Here is a 26,940-nt window from a genome sequence, read left to right as displayed (position 1 = left end):
TCAATTAATACTTTGTTTCCTGGGTGACCAAAGAATTGCTTTTATTAGTTAGTTAACACACAAAAAAAAACTCCATCTGATCCAATCCATTGACATCCATCACCAGCAGTCATGCACAGAATAACCAATATTTATAACAGTTATAATGTTTATCTGACAGTTTTTTTTTTTTTTAATCAGATAAGCTTTGCAGTGAAACCTCCAAAACTGGCGGACTTCGAAGGCGTTTGAATTTCTCCTTTCCTCCAAAAAGGAAACAACCGAACTGGGCTGCAAATGTCACCGGTAACATTTTAACATTCCAAGCTGTCAAAGAACGTAGCTGCTGCTGTATAATAAAACTACGCCGAACGACTATTAAGTAATACTCGACCTTTAACGAGTGGCGGGAATCGCAGAGCGACTCCAGACGCGCCAAGCGGCTGCCCCGTAATCAATTTACTGTAAAGACGATCACGTAAGATATACAGTATCACAATAACCAAATCATGAACAAAAACATTTTTTTTCTTTTTGTAAAAAGCACAAATAAAAAGTCTGCTGACCAGGGACAACGCTAGGCCGGCACGGCAAAGCGAGGGCAGACAACTTTTTTCGCCGTTTTAACAACTTTCCCGACCGTTCCAGGATTTATCTTTACAAAAAGCAAATCTGGCGAGTTTTTGTGGCGTAACTCGATTCCTCCTTCCTCAGCCCAAGTCCAGACTGCAAACGAATGCCGCTTGCGTGGAGCCAGAACCATTGGTTAATTTTACCAGTTTCAGATATAGGGGGAAAAATATTTACCGTATTTTCCGCACTATAAGGCGCAACATAAAAGCCTTTAATTTTCTCAAAAGCCGACGGTGCGCCTTGTAATCCGGTGTGCCTTATATATTGATCAATATTGAGCCTTTAGTGCAACTCCATCTAATGGATGCATAACGTAACCCCAGCCTCTACTGTAGCATCTATTCTATGCGCCTTATAATCCGGCGCGCCTTATATATGGAAAAAAGTCTTGAAATAGGCCATTCATTGAAGGTGCGCCTTATAGTGCGGAAAATACAGTACTTATTTAATTTTACACTGAATGGATGAGGAGGTATTCCAGAAACCCGACAATATAAAAACAAAGCTGTTTATATTCCTTAATATGTTCTCTTTCACTTAAAAGCTGGTACATCCAACATATTTAAGTCAAAATTTGTTATTGATTTGATCCAGTTTTGGCAACAATCAAAGCGTGGTTACGGATAGCAATACAACAGAGCAACACGTTGATATGTTAATGGAACGTTTCCCCAAAACAATGGGCTGAGGACATTTTTGGATGTTCCAACTTTGGCCGTTGCATTTAACTATTACGACTTTCACATCCATTAATTCAGGTTTATTATTATTATTTTTTTTAAATGACACATACTTAAGGTTCTATGGTACTAAAATGACATTGAACAAAGTCAGCTTATTGGTTCAGTACTGTCTTTTGCAGCGCGTAATATCTCAATTTCATTTGATCAAGTACAGCCTTTAAACATACAGTAAAAAAAATCAGAGGACGGACTCACCATTATCATAATCAATCAAGAAAACTCAAGATGACATACAAACACAATCGTTCATTAAATTGACTTTAAAAAAAACTGTTATCTATTCATTCCTAACACCCCCAAAAAAATGACCCTAAAGTCAAACGAAGCTACCAAAACTATTAAGAATGAAGTAATTAAGAGGACGGCAATTCGCGTTTGATCAGAAGTCGTGCATAACGATGGCGGGATTGACACGTACGTTTAAAGATGGCATCCGAGTGCCGACGTTTATCTCGTAAAAAGGCATTATACGGCGCCATAAACACACAATAAGGGCAGATTGAGCGCATGCCTGTAGCCATCGAGCTATTCAAGAGTGCAAACAATGAATGCGCCTTACGTGTTTTCTGTCGAGGTGACATCATTTATTTATTTTTTTCATCAGTGTCATTCTCTGATGAATACCTCATGATAGCGCGGTAGTAAACACAAACGTCTCGCTTAATCATAGGATTCTCCCGTCAGCGGGCAAGTTAAAATAAAAGGCTGACAACTTGTAAATACACTGCTGCGACTAATTTTTAAACATCTGTTGGTTTTATGGAGCTCATTGATTTCGCTCCTTAAGCGGGTGAACGCGCGTACTGATAAATCTGGACCGGTTAGGGCATTTTCTCTCGCTTCATTACAAGATTGACAAATGTACGTAAAAATCTGATTTTGTTTTTTGCTTGCCTTTGTAAGATTATCACGAGCGATTGTCTTGTGGCACGGTGCGTGTTAAGGGTGATTGCTCGGAAAACAGTCAGGGCCAACTATCGGAAATATTAAATTAGGAACCGATTTGAAGCTCCGGCGGGTGGGGGACGGAAATTGAAGAAATAGTTGTATCGGCTGTTTGTATATCGTGTCTCATAAGTCAATCGGGCCAATTTTGAGCACAATTACCCCATTGCAGTCAAGCGTAGCAAAGGCCCGACTATCAGATGTCGTCGTCTCTGGAAGATTATCTTGGGCAATTATCCTGCGATGGTGGGAGACGTTAAATGGCGTGATTTGTCCTCGCCGATCTGCTCAGAATGACACAAAAGGGCTGACAATGATAAATATTAAACCCGTTCCAAGAATTACAATTGCAAATCCGCATTGACGGCTGACACCCGAAACATTCTATCTGCAAGCATGGATTTTTTTTTTCTCATAAAGTCAACTTTTTAGATAGCTTTTGTGTCGCAGCCATCAATCTTTTCCTCGTTTTTTGTATTTTGTCTGCCACTCCGTGGCACCAAACTCGCTCTTCCAGGTTAATTTTGGCCGTTATTGTGTGCATCGCTCTGTTTTTCATTTGGAGTACTCCACAGGCGACAAGCGCAGTAAGGACACACGGCGATGTATTTTGTCGTCATGAGTGAGTGGTCGCTCAGATTTTAAAAAAATCAGTATATGTCTAAACCGTTTAAATTGAGCTACTGGATCATCGCTGCTATATGAAGCTTTACATGAGCAGCAAATAAAAGCTAAATTTATATCAAATGTGCTGAGGAGAGAAAAAGAAGAAAAAATTCTGATACATGAGAACCAGGTGTGTCCCTGGAAGGACATCTAGCGCAAAAAAAAAAAAATAAGAACGGGTTCACACGCTCAAAAAATATGGAAAGATATGTAAAGGTTTCTGTAAAATGAGCGTCTATGAAGTCATTTTGGAGTTTAGTAATTTACTAAATGCAGGAAAACGAACCGTAACTTTGGTCCAAAAAGGACTTAAAAGCACACAAACTGTACAAGCATGGATAAAAATGTAAAGTCAAACAAAATGTCATTCACAGAAAAAAAAACGGGACGTAGCGCGGGGACATTTAAAGGCACATTCTGCAATATTTCCTATTGCATTATCATGATCGCGTTTGATGAGGATACGCGGCGGCGCGGAAATGCGGAGCTTCTGCGGGCGCTCGCTCCATTTGGCGTAACGCGCGAGCAAAGCGAGATGCCAATCGCAGCGTGCACGCAATTAAATATCTCAGAGCACCTGAACGCAATAAATGTGACATCTGCAGGTGCTTTGCATTTTATAGCTACTGTTGTAGGATTTACACCCGTTCGTGTAGACTTCAAACTCTGCTTTTTTTTTTTTCCCGTCTTGGAAAATGTTTCAAAAAATGATAAAAGTCATATGCGATTGAGTTTGTGTCAAAATGAAAAAATTTTTACTGGAACTCAAATCATTGTAAGAACTACATACAGAGGAGTCATTACTACATTATTTCCTCGCACAGCGGCAGGTACATGCATAATGATAGCAGATTTTAACACGCTAACTGCCGTACCCATTTGGACTGTGTTGCTAACAAAAACAACAACACCTCCCGAGACAGGTAAACAGTTGCTCAGCCATGCGACTTATTTGTACCAATTGCACCGTATGCATTTATTTTTGTTTCAACTGCAGTTGTTCTGCACATAAGCTATCATGAAATATACCAATAAACATTGTTTGATATGATTCTGAGACTGCACTCCGCTATTATTTGTCGATATATGATATGGTATTATGAGCGTCTGGCTCTGTTTTGGCTCTTCCGTCCATCCATTTTCTTCACCGCTTATCCCCACGAGGGTCACGGGGTCATGCTGGAGCCTATCCCAGCTGTCAACGGGCAGGAGGCGGGGTACGCTCTGAACTGGTTGCCAGCCAATCGCAGGGCACATCGAGACAAACAGCCGCAGTCACAATCACACCTATGGGCAATTTAGAGTGTCTAATTAATGTCGCGTGTTTTTTGGGATGTGGGAGGAAACCGGAGTTCCCGGAGAAAACCCACGCAGGCACGGCGAGAACATGCAAACTCCACAAAGGCGGGGCTGGGATTGAACCCTGAAACTCAGAACTGTGAGGCTAACGCTTTCCAGCTGAAACGTGCCGCCATTTTGGTTCTGTATTGGTGTAAATAAGGACAAAAGTATTAACAAAGACTTCCCTAAATAAAACAAATCATGAGCTTTTAATGTATTGGTAACGTACTAAAGGTCCTTGGTGCAAGCGCAGAATCGGCAGGTATCGCACGTTACTGTAGCTGTTTATTTCATGCTGGAAACGGGCAAATCTGCAGGTCTGAACCGGCCGCGCTGTCACTTCACTCTAACACGGGTGGTGCGGACGGACGAGAAGGGCGGTTTCCGCATAGCGCCACACCATTCTTTCGCTAAACGCGCGGCGAGGGAAAACGGTGTGTCGCCACGCGTCCGAGTCATATTGTATTAGCGACGTCGACGGCGAAGTAGGAAATCTCGCTGACTGTGCCTTTAAATCGCCCGACAGATGCAAAAAACAGAGAAATGAATTCAAAGTGTGACGTCGTCTACTTCTTCTCCATCTTCAGCGTCTTCACGAAACCCCACAGGTCCTTGACCACCTGTGGGAGAAAGGAAGAAACAGATCGAGACGAGCAATGAGAGATGTGACGACGCTTTCTTCACTTGTTTTTTTGCGCGTCCCGGCGGCAGGACTCGAGACTGGGGCCGTCGGGGGAGCGACGAGGGCTTGGGTGGGGGCAGTAGTACATACCAGAGTATATGAGTAGGTGCTTCAGGTCTGACAAATCTCAGCCCGGGCTGTTGAAACCAAAGCATTTCCACAGATGTTTCTCTCCACAGTGGGAGCGGCGAGAATTCTCCACCGCGACCAGCCGGGCCCTCGCTTAACTTAAAAGGGGCGATCACCTGCTCTCCAACATTTTCCAGCTAAACCCCAACCGCACGCAACGGCAAAAGCCGCATTTATCGTCGCCCGTCTGTCTTAATGAACGCGGTTCAAATTCAGTCGGAATCTGATGAAATCTTTCGTACAAATTTGTTTTCAAGGATCGCTGGAAATTGGAAATTCTCAAATCAAAATGGTTGCTTTCCTGCATTTGTGCTGAGTCATCAATATTTACTGCATTGGTTTGGCCACACATAATTCCTTAAAAAAACAAAACACATAACTACGCAATGTAGCAACAGCAATCTATCGTGTATTTAGTGGTGCACTGAGACACAAGCGTGACTATTGAGACCCTGCCCACTACTAAACGCCTGCAACTTCTCAACAGGACGGACAATCCATGAGGTACATTTACAGGTTTTGTTTGAAGGTTATGCAGAGGCAAACATGAAATTACTAAGTTTTGCACAGAACAGTAGAGTAGAGTGCATTTTTTCTTATGATTTTTTTTTTTTTTTTTTTAAAGGGGAACTCCGGTGGTTTGGATTAACAATGTATCCAATAAATCATGTCGTGTTCTGTATCTCGGTCTGCCGCCGGAGTTTGCTCGCGGCCGTCAAGCTCCGGGGGCCTTCATTTACTCACTTATGTCCCGCGCGTCGGCCTCCGAATAGTCAGACTCCGCATCATTCCCGTCCAAAGAACCATCCGAATATTCAACATTATTTACAGCCACAGGTGCAAATCTGTACGGACGTATTCCTCCGTCTTCCCGATCAACCGATACTGCTATTTCTTCATCCGATGAAGATAAATCTGAGAAATCAGCGCTGGGCATAAATGGTGTCCCGTGTAATCGAGCGTTTGGAACAGCACGTAACACGTCACACCCACCCACGTAGGTCATGTGACTCGCGAAAATGACAGCGCCCCTGAAAATTTGTAATTGTCAAACTCCATTAAATGAGAGAGGATTAACATCACATTTTCAAGATACAGTACATATGACATGATCTATTGGATACACTGTTTGTGCAAACCACCGGAATTCCCTTAACCTTTAAAAAAAACAAATTTGGGTATTTTGGGTGGGGCTGCAACAGATTAATTGCATTTCTCATCATTTCAATGGGAAGAGAGGATTTGGGAGTGTACTATTAGATCAATACAAGAACAAATTAATACATTCAAATTGAATTTAATGCAAATGACAAAGTCAAATTTTGTATAGTGTTCAAATTTGATCAGAGTTGGATAAGAATCCCCTTAAATTGTCCAACCGAAACAAAAATGGCAGTTAAGTGGGTGTTCATTTTTTTCAGTCGTCAAACTTTGCTGCCATGCTGTAACTCAAACACTTCACACTTTTTGCGCAATTGAGCATTGCACAGCCTCAAATTGGTTTACAATTGGCCAAGTCATTAAACTTTGATACTATGCATTAAAGAACGTACATTTGGCAGCCATTGGGCAAAGTCTCTTGGACAGGTTGATTTTTGAAGGGCTCCTGGAAATGGCCACTTCAAAGCATAATGGTTGATAACCAGCGGGTTTACTTTTGGATGTTTTTTTGTTTTTGGTTTTGGCCACTCTACTTAAGATAGACAAGCCTACCTCATATCATGTGAACTTATAGTGACTTTAGGGGGTGAGTCTTTCAAGTTGGGAGTTTGAGAGTCTGGGAAACCCCTCAAAACGGCGTTTTTTTTCTTCGGTTTTGGATTAACAATGATGAAACAGAGCAATTTCAAGGCCGTAAATAATGCATGTCCAAACAGTCCAGAATCCACTACTACTATCTGAAACTCTGCAGGAGCCTTTATGAGTGATTAATTTGCACGCTTACGATATAAAAGCCAAGGGGCTGTTGTTCCGCCACTGAAATGACAAGAACGGGGTCGAAAAAGATTTAGATTGTGCATTGGGCTGGTTGAAGGCCTTGAATGTGAATGTGAGACTGGTACCATCCGCATACCGCCGGTCCCTTCATTAAGGCTACAAAAGACACACTTGCCACTAAATCACTGGGAAAAAAAGTCGGTCTTGGCAGGTGTACTCCCAATTCTGCCTCAACACGGGCTGGGCCCACTGAAACAAAATGGATATAGTTCAAAGAGAACACAGCGTCCTGGAGAGGTGTGTGTGTGAGGCCGACTGGAGAGCATAATGTATGTCAACCGTGTGAAGAACAATGGCGCATTCCTGTGAATCCATCATGGCGAAGGGCTCTCGAGGCTTAAAACGAAGGGAAATGGCTCTTGACCCGGCAACTGCCAAAATCCCGAGCAAACGGGCCAACTACCGATGTTGATGCAGCAGCACTCTGAATGTCGAACGGGCCTAAAGTCACACGATTCGGAACATTTCCTGGCAAAATACGGCTCCGAGCAGTGTCGTGCCTGATTTAATGCGGGACTTCGGCGTACAGCGCGCGGGTCTCGCTCCATACGCGTTGGAAAAAGGGGGTTCTCAACGCTTCTAGTCACAGGGACCCCCTGCTAGGTGGAATTTTTTCCAAGAGCCCCAAAGTAAACCAAACACAGCTACCATGCACCCCTAAATACCACGGAATGTTGTATTTTTCCTTAACATTTCAACCTTAATATTAATGACCTGTTTAGTAGAGAGGAACTTGACCAAATTCAATGGAATAAAAATTCATCAAAATGTATCAATTTTTACGAGCTGACTACCTCCACCTAGATCATGTTTTTCCATCCTTTCGGGGGCGTTAAATTCATAAACTCAAAATAGATTTTGTAATACGGATGAAATAGAGTGGGGGAAAAAAAGCCTACTCACCATTGTTAAAGGTTTTTGTGCTTTCGTTTCCAAACCTTTTTAACCATTAATGTGACCTATAACCTGTACAACTCAATGAAAATATATATAATTGAGAGCGGAAATAAAAATTTAACACCCGGTAATGTGGTTGCATAAGTGTACACACCCTTTTATGTGTTCAGAATTAACCGATCACATCCAAACTCAAACTTAAATGGGAGTCACCACGGACCCAACACCATTTTAAATGCCAGTGATTATCCCCAAATAAAGTTCTGCTGTTCTTTTATCTTTTTCCTCACATTTTTTGTAATCACAGCGCATATTAAAGTGGAAGATAGGGGCCGAGAGAGCGGCCACACCATCACTGTTCAAAAGGTATCAGTCAGGGGGTGGCTACAAGTACAGGTATTGTCTATCCACTGTATATTAATATACTGATATAGTCATCTGATGTCTAAAAAAAAATCTGTCTCAGAACTTGACATATATGTAGATACCGATTGGTAAACAACTTTTGCAGTGATGCATTGATCACGAGAAAAAGAGAATACATACAGTGAATAAAATAAGTATTTGAACACGACTCATCTGAAATGCACTGAGGGAAAAGGTTGTTCCCCAAAATCTCACAACACATGGCCGCTGTCATCCTCTCCTTAATACAGTTCAGTCGTCCTGTCCCATGTGCAGAAAAACACCCCCAAAGCATGATGCTACCACCCACTTGCTTCACAGTAGGGACGGTGTTCTTGGGATGGAGCTCTTCATTCGTCTTCCTCCAAACGCGGTTAGTGGAATTATGACCAAAAAGTTCCATTTTGGTCTCATCTGACCACAAAACTCTCTCCCATGACTCCTCTGTATCAACTAAATGGTTTTTGGCAAACTTAAGACGGGCCTTGACATGTGCCGGTTTAAGCAGGGGAACCTTCCGTTCCATGCATGATTTCAAACCATGACGTCTTAGTGTATTACCAACAGTCACCTTGGAAACGATGGTCCCAGCTCTTTTCAGGTCACTGACCAAGTCCTCTTGTGTAGTCCTGGGCTGATTCCTCACCTTTCTAAGGATCATTGAGACCCCAGAAGGTGATATCTTGCATGGGGCTCCACTCCGATTAAGATTGACCGTCATGTTTAGCTTCTTCCATTTTCTAACGATTGCTCCAACAGTGGAGGTTTTGTGTCTTTGGACAACTCTTTGGTCTTGGCCATGTTACAAGTTTGAGTCTTAATGATTGTAAGGGGTGGACGGGTGTCTTTATACAGCTAGCGACCTCACATGGGTGCATCTGATTCAGGATAATACATGGAGTGGAGGTGGACTTTTAAAGGCGGACTAACAGGTCTTTGAGGGTCAGAATTCTAGCTGATGGACAGATGTTCAAATACTTATTTGCAGCCATTTCACACAAATAAATCGTTAAAAAAAAAATCATACATTGTGATTGCCGGATCTCTCTCACAGTGGACATGCACCAACGAAGAAAATTTCAGAACCCTCCATGATTTCTAAGTGGGAGAACTTGCAATATAGCAGGGTGTTCAAATACTTATTTTCTTCGCTGTAACTCGTGGTGTGCGGTTACAAATGTAAAATAAACAAATACAAATGGAGGCTCTCAAGACAAGAGCTGTCTTAAGTCTGTTCTGGGATCTGAGGCCATGTGCAGTCAGTGAATACGTCACTTGTAAAAAAAATTAATAATAATAATAAACATTATATGTGATCATTACTTACTTGTTTGTCCGAAATTTTAAAGGAACTCTTGACAAAGTTCTCAAACTTCTGTTCCGTCTTGGGCAGCGGTTTCCCCTGATGCGGAAAGACAGTAAATCACGGAGTCGCCCATGCGGCGGACACTCAATTAGGAGCAGCAATCTGCGAGGATGAGAACGGCGACTGTACCTCTTTGGCTGCTGTCGACAACTTGTTCTTTATCTCAGCCACAGATGGAGATTTAGACGGGCTGGCCTGTGCTTTGTCTTTTCCCGGAACAGGTGTCTGGAAAAAATATATCGTCCCGATAAGACGGGCTGATTAGGATGTCAAATGAAGATTTACAGAGCTGGAGATTCAAGAGATTACATATTAGAGCAATATTTCTTCTCTTTCTGAACCGTTTTTAATGCTGTCGTACCTGCTTATTGTGTTTAAAACGGGGGGGATTTTTTTTAAAGCGGATTGAGTGGTCACGGATTGATATTATGAACATCGCAGAACAGCTTGAGTTTCAGCCCCAATCGTGACCTATTTAGTCTGGCCTGTGTTTATAGCCTTGGCATGACTAAGCAGCTGGATGGAGATAAAAGAATGAAAAGGGACGACAAAATGTACCCTTATTACGACATCTTTTTTTATTTTCAATCCATCAGGTACAAATTATTAGTTGCAAGTTGGAGGGAGCGAACCCTGTCGTTCCAGTTGTTAAAATTTCCATCAATGGCAAATCCACAGAAATGGAAGACACGCGTGCCAAAGAGCAACTCGTGTGTTTAAGTGTCTTTTCTTTGAACATATGGCTACGTTTCTGTTCAATAGCGTGGATCTTTGGTGAGCTCATCAACGTCACGATAAGGAATGAAGACCGCAGCGTTCGCAGTCCAACAGGTGCGTCCAGACTGTGTGCCTGAATGTGACAGACAGACACACACACACACACACACACACACACACACACACAGCATACTGGATGCGAGTGGATGTTACACAAGCCAAGAGCTTGTCTCTGCATGCAACGGCAGCGTGGAATCCAAAGAAATTGCAGGGTTTCATCGATCGCCAGAGACGTGTTTGAAAGACGCAAGAATAGGCCCATAGAAGGGGACGATGCATGACAAGTACAGTCCAGGTTTGGTCAGGTTGTCCTTGAGTTTCTACCTCTGCGCTTCACTAGAACCCTAATGGTTGGCTAACAAGGGAAAGAAGACACCAATGAGCTCACGGTCGAAAGGGTTTGAAGCCTTTGATATATACCCGAGATATATATATATATATCCATCCATTTTCTTTGCCGCTTATCCTCACACGGGTCGCGGGGAGTGCTGAGGCCTATCCCAGCTATCAACAGACAGTAGGCGGGGTACACCTTAGACTGGTCACCAGCCAATCGCAGGGCACATAGAGACAAACAGTCGCACTCACAATCACACCTAGGGGCAATTTAGAGTGTCCGATGAATGTCGCATGTTTTTGGGATGTGGGAGGAAACCAGAGTGCCACGCAGGCACGGGGAGAACATGCAAACTCCATACAGGTGGGGCCGGGATCGAACTGGGGTCCTCAGAACTGTGAGGCCAACTCTTTACCAGCTACCTCACCGTGCTGCCCACCAAACTATTATATAATTATTGGGCAAAATATTATACATTATATAATTATTATTGGGCGGCATGGTGGATCAGCTGGTAAAGGGTTAGCCTCACAGTTCTGAGGACCTGTGTGGAGTTTGCATTTTTTCCTGTGCCTGCGTGGGTTTTCTCCAGGCACTCCGGTTTCCTCCCACATCCCCAAAAGCATGCGACATTAATCGGACACTCTAAATTGCCCCAAGGTGTGATTGTGAGTGCGGCTGTTTGTCTCTATGTGCCCTGCGATTGGCTGGCAACCAGTTCAGGGTGTACCCCCGCCTCCTGCTCGATGACAGTTGGGACAGCCTCCGGCACTCCCCACGACCCTCGTGAGGATAAGTGGCAAAAGATGATGACCATGTTATATTTAAAGTTTAGGTTGAAGCCTACCTTTTTCAGCTGCATACAGTATATGCACACATAGTCCACCAAAGAAACTTGCACTGCTATATTACAGCCTACTGTAACTAGCAAACCATGGCATGTCTTGGGATGTACTCACTCAAAGCAACCATAACAAATGTACTTTTATGTACTACAATATTTTGTTAGTAAACAACTGAACATAAGGAAAAGTGGATTACTGAGTCTCATACCCGTGGTAACGTTCATCTTATTGAATGTGCTTCTTCAAATTAGATGGCAGGTTTTTGAAAGCCGTTAGCTGGTGGTGGCTTCACGGAGTTTGTCGTGCATTCAAAAGGAGTTTTGGTTTGTTTTGTTGCATCCACCCGTTTTGAAAAATTCTTCCAGGTATGTAACGGGACTTGCAGGACATCACTCTGCTTGCTGCTGGTAATCAGTTGGGACTTTTTGTTTGAGTTCTCTGCCGCAGCCATCTCAAGTCTATACATCTGCTTCCGCTTTGATTTGTTACCGGATTTGTGGCACGTGCAGGAGCAAAAAAAAAAACTCAAACAAACTAATGGGATGTCGGAACAAATATTTAGATTTCTCATCCAGCCACAACCAAACTTACAATCTTTGCATGTTTCAGTTGTAAAATATTTTTTTTCTATGTGCTTTTGGACAGTGACGAACTGGAATGAACACAATCTTAAGTGAAATTGAACAAGGCTTTTCTTTACATTTGAGGTGTTGAAAGTTTTTGCATTTTTTCTTTGCACGTTTTGTGTTTGCGTGGAAATGTAAGGGGTAGAAGTAAAAAGTCGGTTGAAAAACGCCAGTAAAGTAGAAATACACAAAAATTTCTATAAAGGTAGCAAAGAATTTTGGACTTGATACCTCTGCCTATTAAAGTTGGAAAATTACTGTTTTTAAAAAAACTTGAAACATTACATGTAAACTTGAACAAATGATTCCAAATAATAAATTAGTTCTTTGCGTGAATAGTATGCAAGTCGGATATAGTACGTTGTGAAGAAAACTCTCCCCGATTGGCTGCAATACTGCTATCATGCTCTGTCCAATATGTCATTGTCAGAGCCAGAGTTGAGAGTGCAAACACCTGATTTTATTCTCATCCCACTTGACAGCACGCGGACTGTTTTGGAGAAATATCCTGAATGTGATCAAAGCGCGCGGGATAGCGGTCGGTGCTTAAAAGGGAGATACAGTGTCAGACTCGGTTCTCCTGAACTGCGCAAAAACGGTCACATCGTTTGTCCAAGACGGCAATGGCTGTCTTTGAGAATTAAGGAAAGACATATGTACAGTTGAAAACACTGACTAATCTTAAGAATATTATCAGCGATCATGTTCTTGGGATTAGTCAGTGTTTAAGATAAATAAAGTCATCTGTGCCCTTCTCCGTATATTTTACTGCATACATCAAAAGAATTGTGAAAAGAAAAAAAAAAAACTTAGCACACATGAAACCCCACTGCAGACAAAGAGCACATATGCTGCTGGCTGCTGGCCAACCAAATCCACTACATTTATTATTTACAGGCAGCTCGCCGCATAAGCCAGCAGCAAAGGCCAGCTGTGGGCCTGAAACAGCTGATAAACACACGAGCTTTTCATCTGGCCCAGACGCTGATTACAGATGCCACAAGACATGAAACTTAATCACAAGCACACTCTCATTTGACGCAATCTGTCGTCTCCAATCCAAAGCAAACACATGTTTTTGCAACACCTTTGCTCATCAAGTTTGCCCGGGGGAGGGCGGCGGGAGGGGGCCGCTCTACGATGAGAGCTCCGCAAAGACACCACGTCTTGAAGGGATCGGGCTCAACATGATCGAGCGACCGCAATTACCGATAAGTAGTGCGTTAACTCGACCTTGGTTCTCTTAATCTAGCTGTGAGACTTCAATCAACGGGAAGAACCCACAATCATTCACGACTCGAAAGGGGAAAAGCAACCCGCGCGAGAGACAATGCATACCAGCTAATCAATCGCTGCTAATACTTAATTTGGTGGATTTACGATCTGTTCGTTCCAAAACGCGGTGCAGTGGAACCTCCGCTCCAATCCATGCAGGAACGCATTTCTTTGGTTTGAAAAATGCACTATTTAATGATTCATGCTTCAAACAGGTATGGACAGCATGGGTGAAAAATCTTCCAAAAAGACACGTATAAACAGGTTTTCGATCTTATCGGTGCCCGTAGACCGAGGTCCCACTTAACAGTCAGGATGTGGTGATTTTTTTTTTTTTTTTTTTTTAATAGATTAAGGTCTTCGGTACAAGTGTCGCACTAAACAAATACTGCAGGCGCCGACTCGTCCTTTTGTCAGAATGATGTCATGTAATGTTTCCAAATACGGCGGTCATGTATGTCACTCGACGGCTCGGTCTTTTTGAAGGTTCTCATGCACATTAGTTCCAAACTGACGAGTCATACCCACATAAAAAAAAAAAATCTTTATACTTAATGCTATCCAGATAGGCACCTGTTTTAACACATGTCAATCAGCTGCTAAAAACAATGACTCATCCTCTGGGATAAGTCTGAGCAAAGTGGTTAACAACTTTACAACTCTGACGTCTGCTTTAAGGCATAACTTTTCCAAACTCATCAATCTAAAAGAAAACCAGCTGGAAGATAAATGGACTTTGGATCGGCGCGACTTTGTTGAGTCTCATGACAGGCCCAGTTACGCAAGAAGGTGCAGCGACACGCTGGGCCGCGAAAGGTGAGAACTGCAGTACTGGCAGCAGATCTGACGAGGCCATCTAATGACCAGTCACCTGCGTTTAGGAGAGGAAAAAACAGACATCCACGCCCTCTTCCTTGCTCCTCGGGGGCATCTGGAAGCGCAAGCTGCACCAGACATCAAACGCTGGTAATGAGAGCAATTGGGAGAAGGTGTGTCCAGGAAGCGAGGGGTGTGAAGAGGTTGTCAAGAGGGAACAGTTGTCGGGTACAAGAGAGGCGACGGAAACGGGCCCAGCGCCACAAGCCGCAAATTCAAACCGGTCGGACGGTTTCGGCAACATGTCGGCTCGTCTCTGGAGGATTTCAAGAAGAGTGTCCTGAAATGTGCGGTGCGTGGTAGAATGATGGCCCTTTTGGCAACAGCGACGTGAACACTAACGGTGGAGCAACACATGAAAATAGACATGACAAGAATACTCACAGGCACCTATTCTGGGTTCTGTGTGGAAAAAGACATACTACTACTGCAGTTGATGGCGCAGTTGTGACTTCTCATTGGTCTCAATGTACAGATTATACAAGTCACACTGCTCCCTTGTGGTCAAGTAGCGCACAACAAAGGGAGCCACGCTGTCACAGTGGATTAATCCTGATGCATAAAATGTTAATTTCTTTACATCCTATCGGTGAAAAAGTAATTCCATTTTTACAATGTGCAATATTACAGAGGGCTGTTTCCCATGATCAATTAACATTAAAATATGTGTTTGTATTTGGGGGGAGGGGTCGAGAATGGATTAATGGCATTACCGTTCATTTTCAATAGGGAAAAATGTGATGTTGGCATGAAATTTGGCATTGCCGTTCTTCTGGAGAGCATTTATGTTTCAAATTTGGAAGTAATCAGAACAAAAACTTGACCAAATTCAATTTTAAAGGACACCTGGATTTGTGACTAATTATCCTTAAAAAGCTACTTCAAAGGAAAATGGCAAACATTACGTGTTTGGGCCTTTGTTTTTCAGAAATATTCGTTGGTGTACTACAAAATTACATGATGATCAGTGAAATTAGCTTTAAGGGCTGATCTTTCAGATGAATCCAGGTGGCACTTTCCAACAGAGCGAGTCCACTGACTTTCCTTGGAGATTTGATTTAAGTGCTCTTGTACCAAAATTTCCAGGACTTTTAAGTTCTTGGTACATTAGTTGCTGGTATAATAATAATAAGAAGAAGAAGAAGACTGAAAACTCCACAGAAACTGGATGGCCAAGTACACATAATTGGTAGTATAAAGAAGACCACGGCTCTCAAAACCACCAACCAAAAGGGGTCTTGGAATTGATGGAAATACTACAGTATTAGCAAGGTAGATCTCCGACAGGCCTGAAAAAGGGTGCCAGGGACAAAAACCTTCCCCCATCTTGTCTGGTATATGTTAGCAATGGTAGCAATCAGGTAAACTCTCTAGCTGCTGCAGTCCAAATACCCTGAATTCCGAGTTTTCCTCACCATGGGAGTTGTGCTTTTAGCGTTGCACACAAATCACAACCTTGCAAGAGGTCAGATAAGCAGCAATTGGCCTGCTTGTATTGTCTTTGTGGTTGTACTGCCCTTATCTTTGTTCCTGTCAAAGCCATTTGATCAAATGCTATGCGAAACGTGTGGCGGAGCAGGCCAATTTGTATTCCCCTGCCTGGTGTTGCATGTTGTCGTGTGAGCGGGCGGCGGTGTGGGGGGGGGGGGGGGGCATCAAAAGGTGGCTGCAACCCAAGCCGGCGAGGTCGGGACACTGGGGTCACGGGTTTAAACCTTGCCCCAGGAAACCGTTTTAGAGGTCAGGTGTGTTTGCTTAAGAAAGAAGCAGAGTTCAAGATTTGGGCTTTGTGGAGGCAGCCGTCCAAGACATTCCGCAACAGAATTTTACTATCAGGTAGAGCTAATCGCAATCTCCTTATCACGTTGTCCGCCACAAGGAAGGCAAGACTTTTTTTCAACAGAGGCCACAGCAAACAGTTTGCATCAAAATAACCAAATTAGCGTGTTTTTGTTCATTAAATTAATGGGTTATCAGTCAAGGCTTCAATACAGTAATATATCGTTTATATTCCTACTATTAATACTACAATACTGCTCATTGGACAGTGGGTGAGCGGTGCAGCCCCACATCTAAAATGGCACACGAACTACACAAACTAAACTTTCTATACCTTAATCTGTCGATTAACCCCGGATCCTGATGGTTTCGCCACAGGGCCGTTTTGCTTTATCAGGCTCTTGTTGGCCCTCTTCAATGTTTCTGGGCCCTACGAAAAAAAAAAAAGTCAAAATTGATACATACAAAATAACCCTACGGTAGAAAATAGGAACATTGTAGAATGATCGTTTAATATATTTTCATTGAAATGTGTGCATTAAAATGACTCCAAAAAAAAAAGCATCAATATGTCATTTAAAAAAAAAAAAAAAAGTGGAAACACAAGAAATTAGCGCATTTCACTTGCTTTCCTACATGCCAGAGGCCTCCCATTTAGGTTCCTACTGATACGCGTTCACCTGCACAATTATCTAACAACCCACATTTCCTGAACACCGATCCTTTCCTCGTCCCGGAGCCTGGTTGCAAGCGTAATTGCCCGTCTCGACATAAAGACTACAAGACCGTTACGCGTGTCGTTTCCCGGAGCAATACCTCTGCAAAGATCAAGTGACGGCATTTACGAGACGTTTCCAACGTGATGAGAAAGCGCTGGAGGTGCTTCAGTCATGACAACAGACCTGTCATCTCTCACTATTGACGAGGAAACGCTGCACGCGGTGAGAGTCAAAAAGCTTGTAACGGCAGTTGGAACACAACCAAGGCGCAAATTAGTATTTACAATTGTTAAGGTAGTATTTTGAGTATCGATACTACATCCAATAACAATGTTGCCTGCCCCGTGAACAGTTTTCTTTAGGTTGCTGATGTGTCGGTGTTTTTACACTTGACCTATCAAGTTCCCTCAAGGCAACTCAGGGGGTAGCAAATTGCTAGCCTGATTCCCAAGCGCCTTTCTAACCGCACAGTACCCTGGAACTAAGAACTTTTGGAAGGACCATTGTGTGTTTGGATGACAGAACCTTTATTGAACAAGCGAACAAAACGGACACCCAGGCGGAACGCAACACGCCGACTGGCTAACAGTTAGCCAATTTAAAGCTAGCTGCTAACCTTGAGCGCTACAGTCAAATCTAGTCTCATTCGCTTACTCCCATGTCACTCACCATGCCAGGCATCACCTTTTAAAGCCACACACAGTCAAAGATATAGTATGGAACGTAATGACGGTGACTCAATGAGCAACAATAAAACCTTTCCCTCACATGTACGTTTCATACAATAAACTCATTTTTCAACCAAATACTTTATGTGAGAATCTGTACAATAAGCGATGCTAAAACTACTCCAGTTGCAGCCCTAAAAGAATTTTTTTCAGGTTATCCAACCTGTTTTTCTTTGGATTGTTTGAGATTCATGACCTAAATGTGTTTTTCCACATACAGGATGAAAAATTATGTGAACCGTTCAGAATTTCTGCATAAATTGGTATGTGAGGTATTCATTCATAAAAGGTAGTCTGCTTGTCTAAAACACAAAAAATTCCGGCTAAAACTAATAGTGTACATACGATTAGTAAGCTTCTTTCAGCTTGTCCCGTTCAGGGGTCGCCACACAGACAAACGCTCATATTTGTTTGGCACAGTTTTTACGTGCGGATGCCCTTCCCAACGCAATCCCTCTTGGGGAGTAGAGGCCCCCCGTGAGATACGAACTCACGACCCCTGGTTCACCAAACCCACGCTCTAACCACTGAGCTATGGGGCCAGCACTCCCCACGACCCCCGTGAGGATATGCGGCAAGGAAGATGGATGAATGGATATTCACGGGACAGGGAGGAAAAAGTAAGTAAATGATTTATAAATGACAAACAAGTGAGTTAAGAATTATGTCCCTTCTTGTATATTTAGGGCCTCCAAAATCAGATTGAAGACCCCAGTAACGAAAAAATTATGATTAGTGCCATCAAACAATTTCACAATGTCATCTGTGGCATGTTTCAAAAGGTGGATTTAGGGCTTAACTGTCAGTTTTAAGTATCAATAAGGGCTTTGTTTTGGAAAAGAAAAAAAATAACTAAGGCTCACCGGACTCCCTGATTGATAAACGTCAACACTTCCATGCAGTTTCACCCGTAAATAAAGACATCAGAATGCCTTGCTCGCAAATCACTTCCATCTCACGCTACGCTCATGCGGACAAGGGAGTGCGAAGACGCGGGCTGAGGTTCACGGCGGAGGGAGAAGACAACGGAATAAATCAACAGGTGACGGACACGCTCAGCTGTCATCTGACCCCCGAGGCCAGGATCGGCGCTCACGTCGCAGGTATGCGCATCTGTCGGGCTTTGATCTCTCGCCCTGGCACCGTTTCTCACTCGACCCGCGTGTTTTTGTCAAAGCGAGGCGAAATCACACACCAAAATTGGGCCGATACACACACACACACACACAACACACACACACACACATGCACTTGAAAGTGATTACGGAGACATGTGAGACTTGTTCAAAGGTGATGGCCAGGTGCGGAGCTGAAATGGCACGAGAGACAATTAAAAGAAAAAAAAAAAGCAATCATATTAACAGTGGGATGACAGAGGGACAAAGATATGCAGGGTTGCACACACACAAAAAAAAAAAAAAAGTCATGCATGTGTCCAAACTAAACCTACATGTGTTAAGACGATGCAAATATCGACAGTGGAACCCACAAAGTGAGCAACAATTTGGAGTTAAAGCTAAAACGTTACGAAAAAATATGCAGCAAAAGCCGTAATGAAGATAAAACAAACACGTGTGACGTCAATAAATCTCACAATACCTCAGCTCAGAAAGCGGAGAGAAAAAGGTGCGAGAGTGCCCGTCGGGGATCGCGCTGTGACAAGTGTAATGACAATCTGGTCTAATAATTACACATTAATTACACATTTACACTTTATTTTCTTTTTAAATATATGACTTTATTAAGGGTGTGTACAGGGAAGACCGGGTGCACCAAAAGACTCGGCACGTTGAAGGCGATGCGTGGCTTCTGAGTTCTAGAAAAATAAGTCAAAGAGTTAAAGATGTACAGCGACCTATTAAGAGAGAGAGAGAAAAAAAAAAGCTGAGACGTGATTTAAAGTCGTCGTGTTGTCAATTGAAGTCGACAGGTCACAGTTTTAAGTCGCCGTGAAGAGATTAAAGTCATCATCATGAGAAGTAGTATCAGTATCAGTAGTAGTAGTAGTAGCAGCATCAGGCTGAAATTTAAAATTATTATGTTTCTCAAGTTAACAAATGATGAGAATTAACATAAAATGTCAACAATTGACGGCCGTCAGTCGCACGGGACTCGGTTGCTACGCCGGGAAGCTCTCTCGTCAATTGTTGACTTTTATGTTCCGGTTGTGACCACAACAAAGCGGTCAGGGCGTATCACTCCAATTCCAAATAATTTACACAAGATCTCAGTCAGTTTTAGAACAGATTTTAAAGTTCTGCTACTGGTCTATAAATCACTCAATGGTTTAGGTCCTGAATACATGAAAGAAACGCTAATGGAAGACAAACCCAGTAAGGCTCTGAGATGGGACATACTCGGGTCTAATAATGGAGTGTAAAGTCCAAAGCAAACATGACAAAGCAGAATTTAGCTATTATGCTGGGAAGAAAAAAAAAAAAAAAAAAAAGGACTAAATTGCCAACACAGGTGGCATCATCCCCAAATGTATTTTCAAATCCAGATTAAAAACTCATTTTTTTCTCATGCGTTCTGGCATATTTTTACTTTTCAGTGATATTTCTTGCACTAAAATGTGTTAAAATTGTACTTTTTCAAAATGTTTTTACTAATGTATTTGAATTATGTAATGTGCATTGCCGTGTGTATGAAATGCGTTTCAAAGATGCTTATACTAACCGGGATACTCGTGTCAATTATTAACTTTAAATCTAAACATGACATATTTATATTTCGTCTTTACGATGTCACATCGCACTGATGACTTATCTCATCCCGACAACATTAAAATTCATAATGATGCCCATAATCCATCATGACGGCTTTATATCTCACCATGACTTCAGCAGCATCACAATTTTAAATTGTCCTTTTTCCTCCAAAGTGTTAATTACATAAAATAATCATTACATAAAAATAATAACTCATTAAGGGGGAAAAAAAATAAGGTTTTGGGAAAAGCTGCACTGTAACACTATTTTTCCCCAATGTGGGATTTACATAAGAATAAATAAATAATCAAATATTAAACAGTTTTTTTAAAAGGTATATAGATATTTTTTTTCCAATTATGTTACAAAAGACTTTTTAAAACACAAAGGCTTTTTGGGACATTGCGTAGAAAAATAATGATTTCCATCCAAGCGTGAGTTATAATTTAATACCTTGCGAGTCAATCGGTGTTCGGCTTTGTCGGTTCCACTGCATCTCGCTGGTATAGATTAATGTGCGCTTACTGCAAATACCCGTATGTAAAAATAATGCATACATGCGCGCATAAGGTTTGCGTGAAGGCATGAAATAGCGCCGTCCCACCGCTGAGACAGTGAGAATTCCCGTAGATTACAGAGGAGAAATCCACGCACACCCTGTGTTTTGCTCGGCGAAAACAGGTGGGCCGCAAGAGAGAACAGGATGAAAAAGTTCCGTGTTTTTGCCTTGCGCAGGGGGACGAAGGGGGGGGGGGGGGTGGCGGGTCACTGGGTGCAGGGGTGGGAGGTGGGGCTGGAGGCAAATTAAATGTTGCCACAAGATACATTCAGTCCGGGGGAGTTTCGATGATGCTGGGAACAGAAAGACTTGAGGGAAGAAAATGTGTGCGAGCTTCCGCCGATGCTGACACCCAGTGGTCTACCGAGGAATGACACCCGATTTGGACATGCAGCTTTGTTTTTTTTTTTTTTAATCCATGTTGTGATGCAACAAAAAATGGCAAAGAATAGACCTGGCTTACTTTTTTGACACTCTTCTGTGGCGTGACTTCATTTTCATCACTGTCTTCATCATCTTCATCTCTAAAAAAAAATTATACAAAAAATGTAATGCTTGAGCCTGATGGTCGAGTGGTAAAATGTAACGAAATTAAGATAAAAACATACTCGTCGTCATCCTCGTCGCTGTCTTCGTCAGAGTTCATCTTTAGCTTTTTCTGCAAAACAAATTAAATTGACGCAAACAGATTTGGAGTTTTTGCACACAACTAGAAATATTGATATGGCTAGTATAATGGACCTTTCCGACCTGTCAATATCTTGTACAATAATAGCCAATCAGACAGCCGCATTGTCTTAACCACGACAACACTACAATATTACTCGTGATCTTTCCAAGTAAAAAATACTCATCCTGCTTCACACGCGCAGTACGATGCCACCATTTTGGATTTCAATATGAAGTTTGTGAGGCGTCAAAACATTTTTGCATCGATCGCCAACGTTTCGCTGTAACTCTTGACATCGCGCCCTGCTCCGTTCAAAATCTTAATTCCGTGTACATATCCTTGCGTGAAATAGTTGAAACCTCTCTGTAAAACTCTCTTGGACGAGTCTGACCCATTTGGCAAAAAAAAACATCGCAATATTATCTGGAATACGGAATAGAGAATCGACTTCAAACCTGTTCTGTTCAGTCGCCATTTTGGAAGCTTGTGGAACATGGCAACTGTCGCTAAGGGGGCGGAGCTCAAGATCCCCAGTCGGAAAAGTCCATTATTATTACAATGATTACAATTTTCTTTGGGACGGGTCACTGCAAACATTGGTATGTTTGTACCCTGTTCTCGAAAATAATAAAAGAGGGTCTATTTTCAAAATTAACCACTGTAAAAAAAAAAACAATAATAATAATAATTGATAATTACCAGCGAAGCCTTTTTCTCCAACCTGAGACCAGCAGGACGCTTGACTGGTGAAGAGTTGTGTTCTTCCTCTTCATTGTCTGAATCTTTCACACCTTCAAAAAAAAAAAACAAACCCACAACTCAGCGTATATTTCCATTTCTATCCGCAACCATTTTAACACAGCGTCTGTATTTATCAGGTTTGCAAGTGAGCAGGAGCCGCCGAACCAATTTGATTTTGGTCGAGAGATCAGATGACCCTGGAGTGGTCGCCAGCCAAACACAAGGCATATATGAACTCGGGCGAGGGGGGGATAAATAAATCTAATAACTCAGTTAAAAATAGGTGTGTTTTTGCAATTTTTATAACTGCACAGGGGATTAAAATTGACATTTTCCCCCAACATTGCATAAAAAAACCTCAACTTTTAAACAGTGAAAATATGTAGAATGATAGAGACACACCTTTTAGGTACTTTGATCAAAGGACATGAAGTAACACGATTTTCATTAGCTGAGTCATATTTTTCTGACTGTTTAGAATTATGAAAAGAGCTGACTTGATACTCACTGACAAAATGCTGTCCACTGATGTGCACGGGTCCGGAACCTGACAGGAGACGTAAGGTGACCGGTGGCGTGATCTCGAACCCACCTAAACCCATCTAGAAAAACGGAAAAAAAGATGTTATTAAGGTATTATTAACATTTGCCAAATGCAGAATTAAACTTTAACAGGGACGAGACGGCCAGAGGCCAGAACGCTGCAGTGTTGGGCCACGATTTACCAACAAACGCTGGCCTGACCGGAGGAGTACAAATTTCTAAGTTACAATAGTTACCGTTTCTTACTTCACCCATTCGTGGGCAGTGTCCCATTTTTGGGACATCATGATTTTTACACATTATATCCTTCAGTATATCAAAATGTTTAAGTGTTTTAATCTGAAGCCATTATTTGGTATCAGGAGAGGATGACTCAACGGTCAAAGTTAGCAGTCAGATTTTTGGGGCGAGTTTATAAATTAGTAAAGTTATCATATAACTTAACCATAAAGGAAAAAGAAGTGTTACTTCCTCGATTGTGGCCTGTTAGGAGACTTATCACAATAAGGCAAAAAATTGCCACCATGCCCATGAATGGGTGAATAAAATTCATCGGCAAAACAAACCGGCCAAGAGAGGCTGCTGTGATGACGCAAGAAAAAAAAAAAAAAAAAAATTGTAATCGGCGCGCGTTTGACTGGATAAAGGGGCACGGAATGGGGCTATACTCAAGTCAATAGCCGAAATAATAGATTTATTGCAGCAGTACAACAGAATGGCGACAGGAACAAAAATACAGCGACATAAAGTGAAGCTTTTTCGACATATTAGCATCAACAGTAATGTGCTGAACACAACTGTGTCCCAACAAAAACTTAATTTATCATACAAGTAAGATTATGTGCACCAAAATCCCACAACACTCTACAGCAGTGTGTTACCATAGATGTAACACTTGTGGGCAAATGCGTGTAAATCATCAATATTGTACACTGTATGAGTTATCCTTATGGCTGGAAAGTCAGTGCTAAGTAACTATTATAATTATCTTGCAATTGATTTCTTTTTTTAAAGCATTAATATTGACTTGTGCAATTACAATGCCTTGATTTCAGTGAACGCAACCAAACTGATTTCTTAAAGGGGCTTAAATAAAACAGTATTGAGCCACTAAATTTGAAATAATCACGACAATTTGGCTTATTATATTGTGAATATACTGGGCTGGTAACGGTTCTGGCAGAGCCACAAAAAAACCTCACTCAAGACAGCTCAACAAGGTGAAAACGGAGAAAGGCTCCATTCACGTCGGACCCGGCAAAATGGACATTTCCTGACCGGTTTCGACTCACAGAGGGCAGGACGGACGGTTTCAGCACAACCAGCGGTACTTTGGTGGCCTTCCCGTCGTAAGTGAGGGCCTCCACCTCCACCATGTGGAACTTGTCCTCGGCCTCGGCCCCCAGGCAAGCCTGAAACGGTAAAAAGGTGCAGCGTACGACTTCATTCAGAGTGTAAAAAAAAAGCTAACCGTGCTAAACACAGTTTTGGTGGAATTACAATTCCTCGTAGTTGCATTATGTACAGTGCGCCCCAACAAATGGTGCCGAAAACATTCATCCATCTATTTTATTTGCCGCTTATCCTCACGAGGGCCGCAGGAGTGCTGGAGCCTATCCCAGCTGTCGACGGGCGGGCAGGAGGCGGGGTACACCCTGAACTGGTCGCCAGCCAACTGCAGGGCACATAGAGACAAACAGTTCCACTCACAATCACACCTAGGGGCAATTTAGTGTCCAATTAATGTTGCATGTTTTCGGGATGTGGGAGAAAACCGGAGTGCCCAAAGAACATGGGGAGAACATGCAGACTCCACACAGGGAGAGCCAGGATTGAACCCGGGTCCCCAGAAATGTGACGCCAATGCTTTACCAGCTGATCCACAGTGGCGCCCGGTGCATAAAACAGACAAATTAAAATTTTTGCATGCTGGAAAAGGGCTCTTTTCATTTTATAGTCTTTATTGAAAACATTTATTATAAAACATCGGGAATTGATGGGCTCATCTGGGCACCGTCTTATCAAATTCTGTGCGGTATCATGTGTAAATATGACGTTATGACAATTTCAAGTCCTGATTCTGATTGGATCCTTGAACGAGAATGATTCAAGGATTCAAATAAATTCAACTTCAGCCGAGATTGTCTCCAGCTCACTCAGTTTGGACGGATGAATACAACCACAAAATGTCTCCTTCAAAAGTACCAATTTCACCCATTCATATTCCCGTGCACATAAACATAATCACTTGACGTTTACTACAGAGTAGTTGGTGATATGAGTGTCCAATACAGCAGGAAACAAATTGTGAACAAAACGCAGTATTTTCATGAACGTTTTTTTTTTTTTTTTTTGTCCCCCCCCCCACGGACTTTTAAATGGACACCTCACCGCTTTGAGGGACAGCTGTTGTTCCGTTTCATCGTCGTCGATGTCTACTTTATACTCCCGTTTGTCCGATTTGAGGGTGCAACCTGGGCAAAGAGATGGGACATGTCACGAACGCTTCATGTGTACAATAAGTCGACAAAGACTCGGAGCAACTTGAGGCACGCCTGTTTGCCATTTTTTAGAGGATGCCTCGAGCTCCAGCTAGCTAAAAAACGAACACAGCCGGGGCGGTGAAATGAACCTGTTACACCGTCAGTATCTTTTAGCTAAAATTATTACGTGTGTGTGAGTCGAAAACGCGTAACAATTGATTATTTGTCAAAGGCTAGAGCTCACCAAATAAAAACATTTGAGGTCGGTTCGTGTCTGAAATATCGCCCTCCATCTTTACTATTGTATGTGTGTGGTGCGGGGTTGTACTTCCGCAGGTTGCTCTGACGGACGCGTCGCTTAACCAATGGAGAGGACGCATCGGGTGATTTCGGCGCCAAACGCTCCAGCCAATCAATCCGCACGGAAGGAGGGTCAAAGGAATTTAACGCTTTCCTCTGGATGACCGCTAGAGGGTGCTATCGTAAAGTAGATACAGATAACATACACCATCAACACCATTTTAAATAAGATACAGTGTAACAAAACTAAAAATTGTAGTAAAAGTAATATTTACTTTTTTTTTTAAATCTAGCAAGTATCAGTAATGAACAACTCTCGCATTTGTATAAGTTACACTGAACTAATACATGCACCGGAAGCTTATACTACCAGGAACGCGAAGTTCATGGGCTGTATGGTAAACAATATAACCAAAAAACAAAAAAAAGCTAAATTAAAAAATGATAAAAACTGGCGGCACGGTGGAGTAGCTCGAAAGTGTTGGCCTCACAGTTCTGAGGTTTCGGGTTCGATCCCGGGGCCCCGTCTGTGTGGAGTTTCTCCGGGCACTCCGGTTTCCTCCCACATCCCAAAAACGTCCAACATAAATTGGACACTCTAAATTGCCCCTATGTGTGATTGTGAGAGCGTCTGTTTGTGTCGATCTGCCCTGTGATTGGCCGGCAACCAGTTCAGGGCGTACCCCGCCTCCTGCCCGTTGACAGCCGGGATAGGCTCCAGCATGCCCTGCAACCCTTGTGAGGATAGGCGGCAAAGAAAATGAATGGGCGGATTCTAAATTGCCCCTAGGTGTGATTGTGAGTGCCGCTGTTGTCCGTCTCCATGCGCCCTGCGATTGGCCGGCAGCCAGTTCAGGGCGTACCCCGCCTTTTGCCCGTTGACAGCCGGCATAGGCTCCAGCATTCCCCGCGACCCTTGTGAGGATAAGCGGCGAAGAAAATGGATGGATGGATGGAACTGTTTCCCCACCCTTGGTGCGTTTCCAAATTGCAGACACCCGTCAACTCGTACGGATTTCGAGATTAATCTTACGTATACGGTCGTATATCACAAATCATACTGATTTTTCCTTTATTTTTTTTCATTATTGCAATGCAAAGTCAATATGGATGCATGCTGTCATTTTAGAGTCGGTGAAGAAAATTACACATGAATACAATTCTGAACACAGTAATGCCACTAAATG

At 42.6% G+C, this 26,940-nt stretch overlaps 1 protein-coding gene across 1 annotated transcript; it reads right to left on the bottom strand.

The window, feature by feature from the left end:
- Positions 1–23: 23 nt before the first annotated feature.
- On the bottom strand, positions 24–25,840 carry npm1b (nucleophosmin 1b). The gene is made up of 11 exons (XM_061835205.1): positions 25,698–25,840; positions 25,362–25,444; positions 24,263–24,382; positions 22,936–23,029; positions 22,386–22,477; positions 21,625–21,674; positions 21,480–21,540; positions 16,634–16,729; positions 9,914–10,009; positions 9,746–9,820; positions 24–4,927 (listed from the first exon to the last, which is right to left on the bottom strand). The coding sequence occupies exons 1-11, from the start codon at positions 25,831–25,833 to the stop codon at positions 4,874–4,876; spliced, it is 957 nt and encodes a 318-aa protein (XP_061691189.1). The 5' UTR covers positions 25,834–25,840; the 3' UTR covers positions 24–4,873.
- Positions 25,841–26,940: the final 1,100 nt, after the last annotated feature.

Source organism: Syngnathoides biaculeatus, chromosome 11 (assembly GCF_019802595.1).
Source record: "Syngnathoides biaculeatus isolate LvHL_M chromosome 11, ASM1980259v1, whole genome shotgun sequence".
NCBI classification, from domain to species: Eukaryota; Metazoa; Chordata; class Actinopteri; order Syngnathiformes; family Syngnathidae; genus Syngnathoides; species Syngnathoides biaculeatus.
The sequence above is the reverse complement of the archived record's forward strand: the minus strand, read 5'-3'. Positions and strand labels throughout refer to the sequence as shown.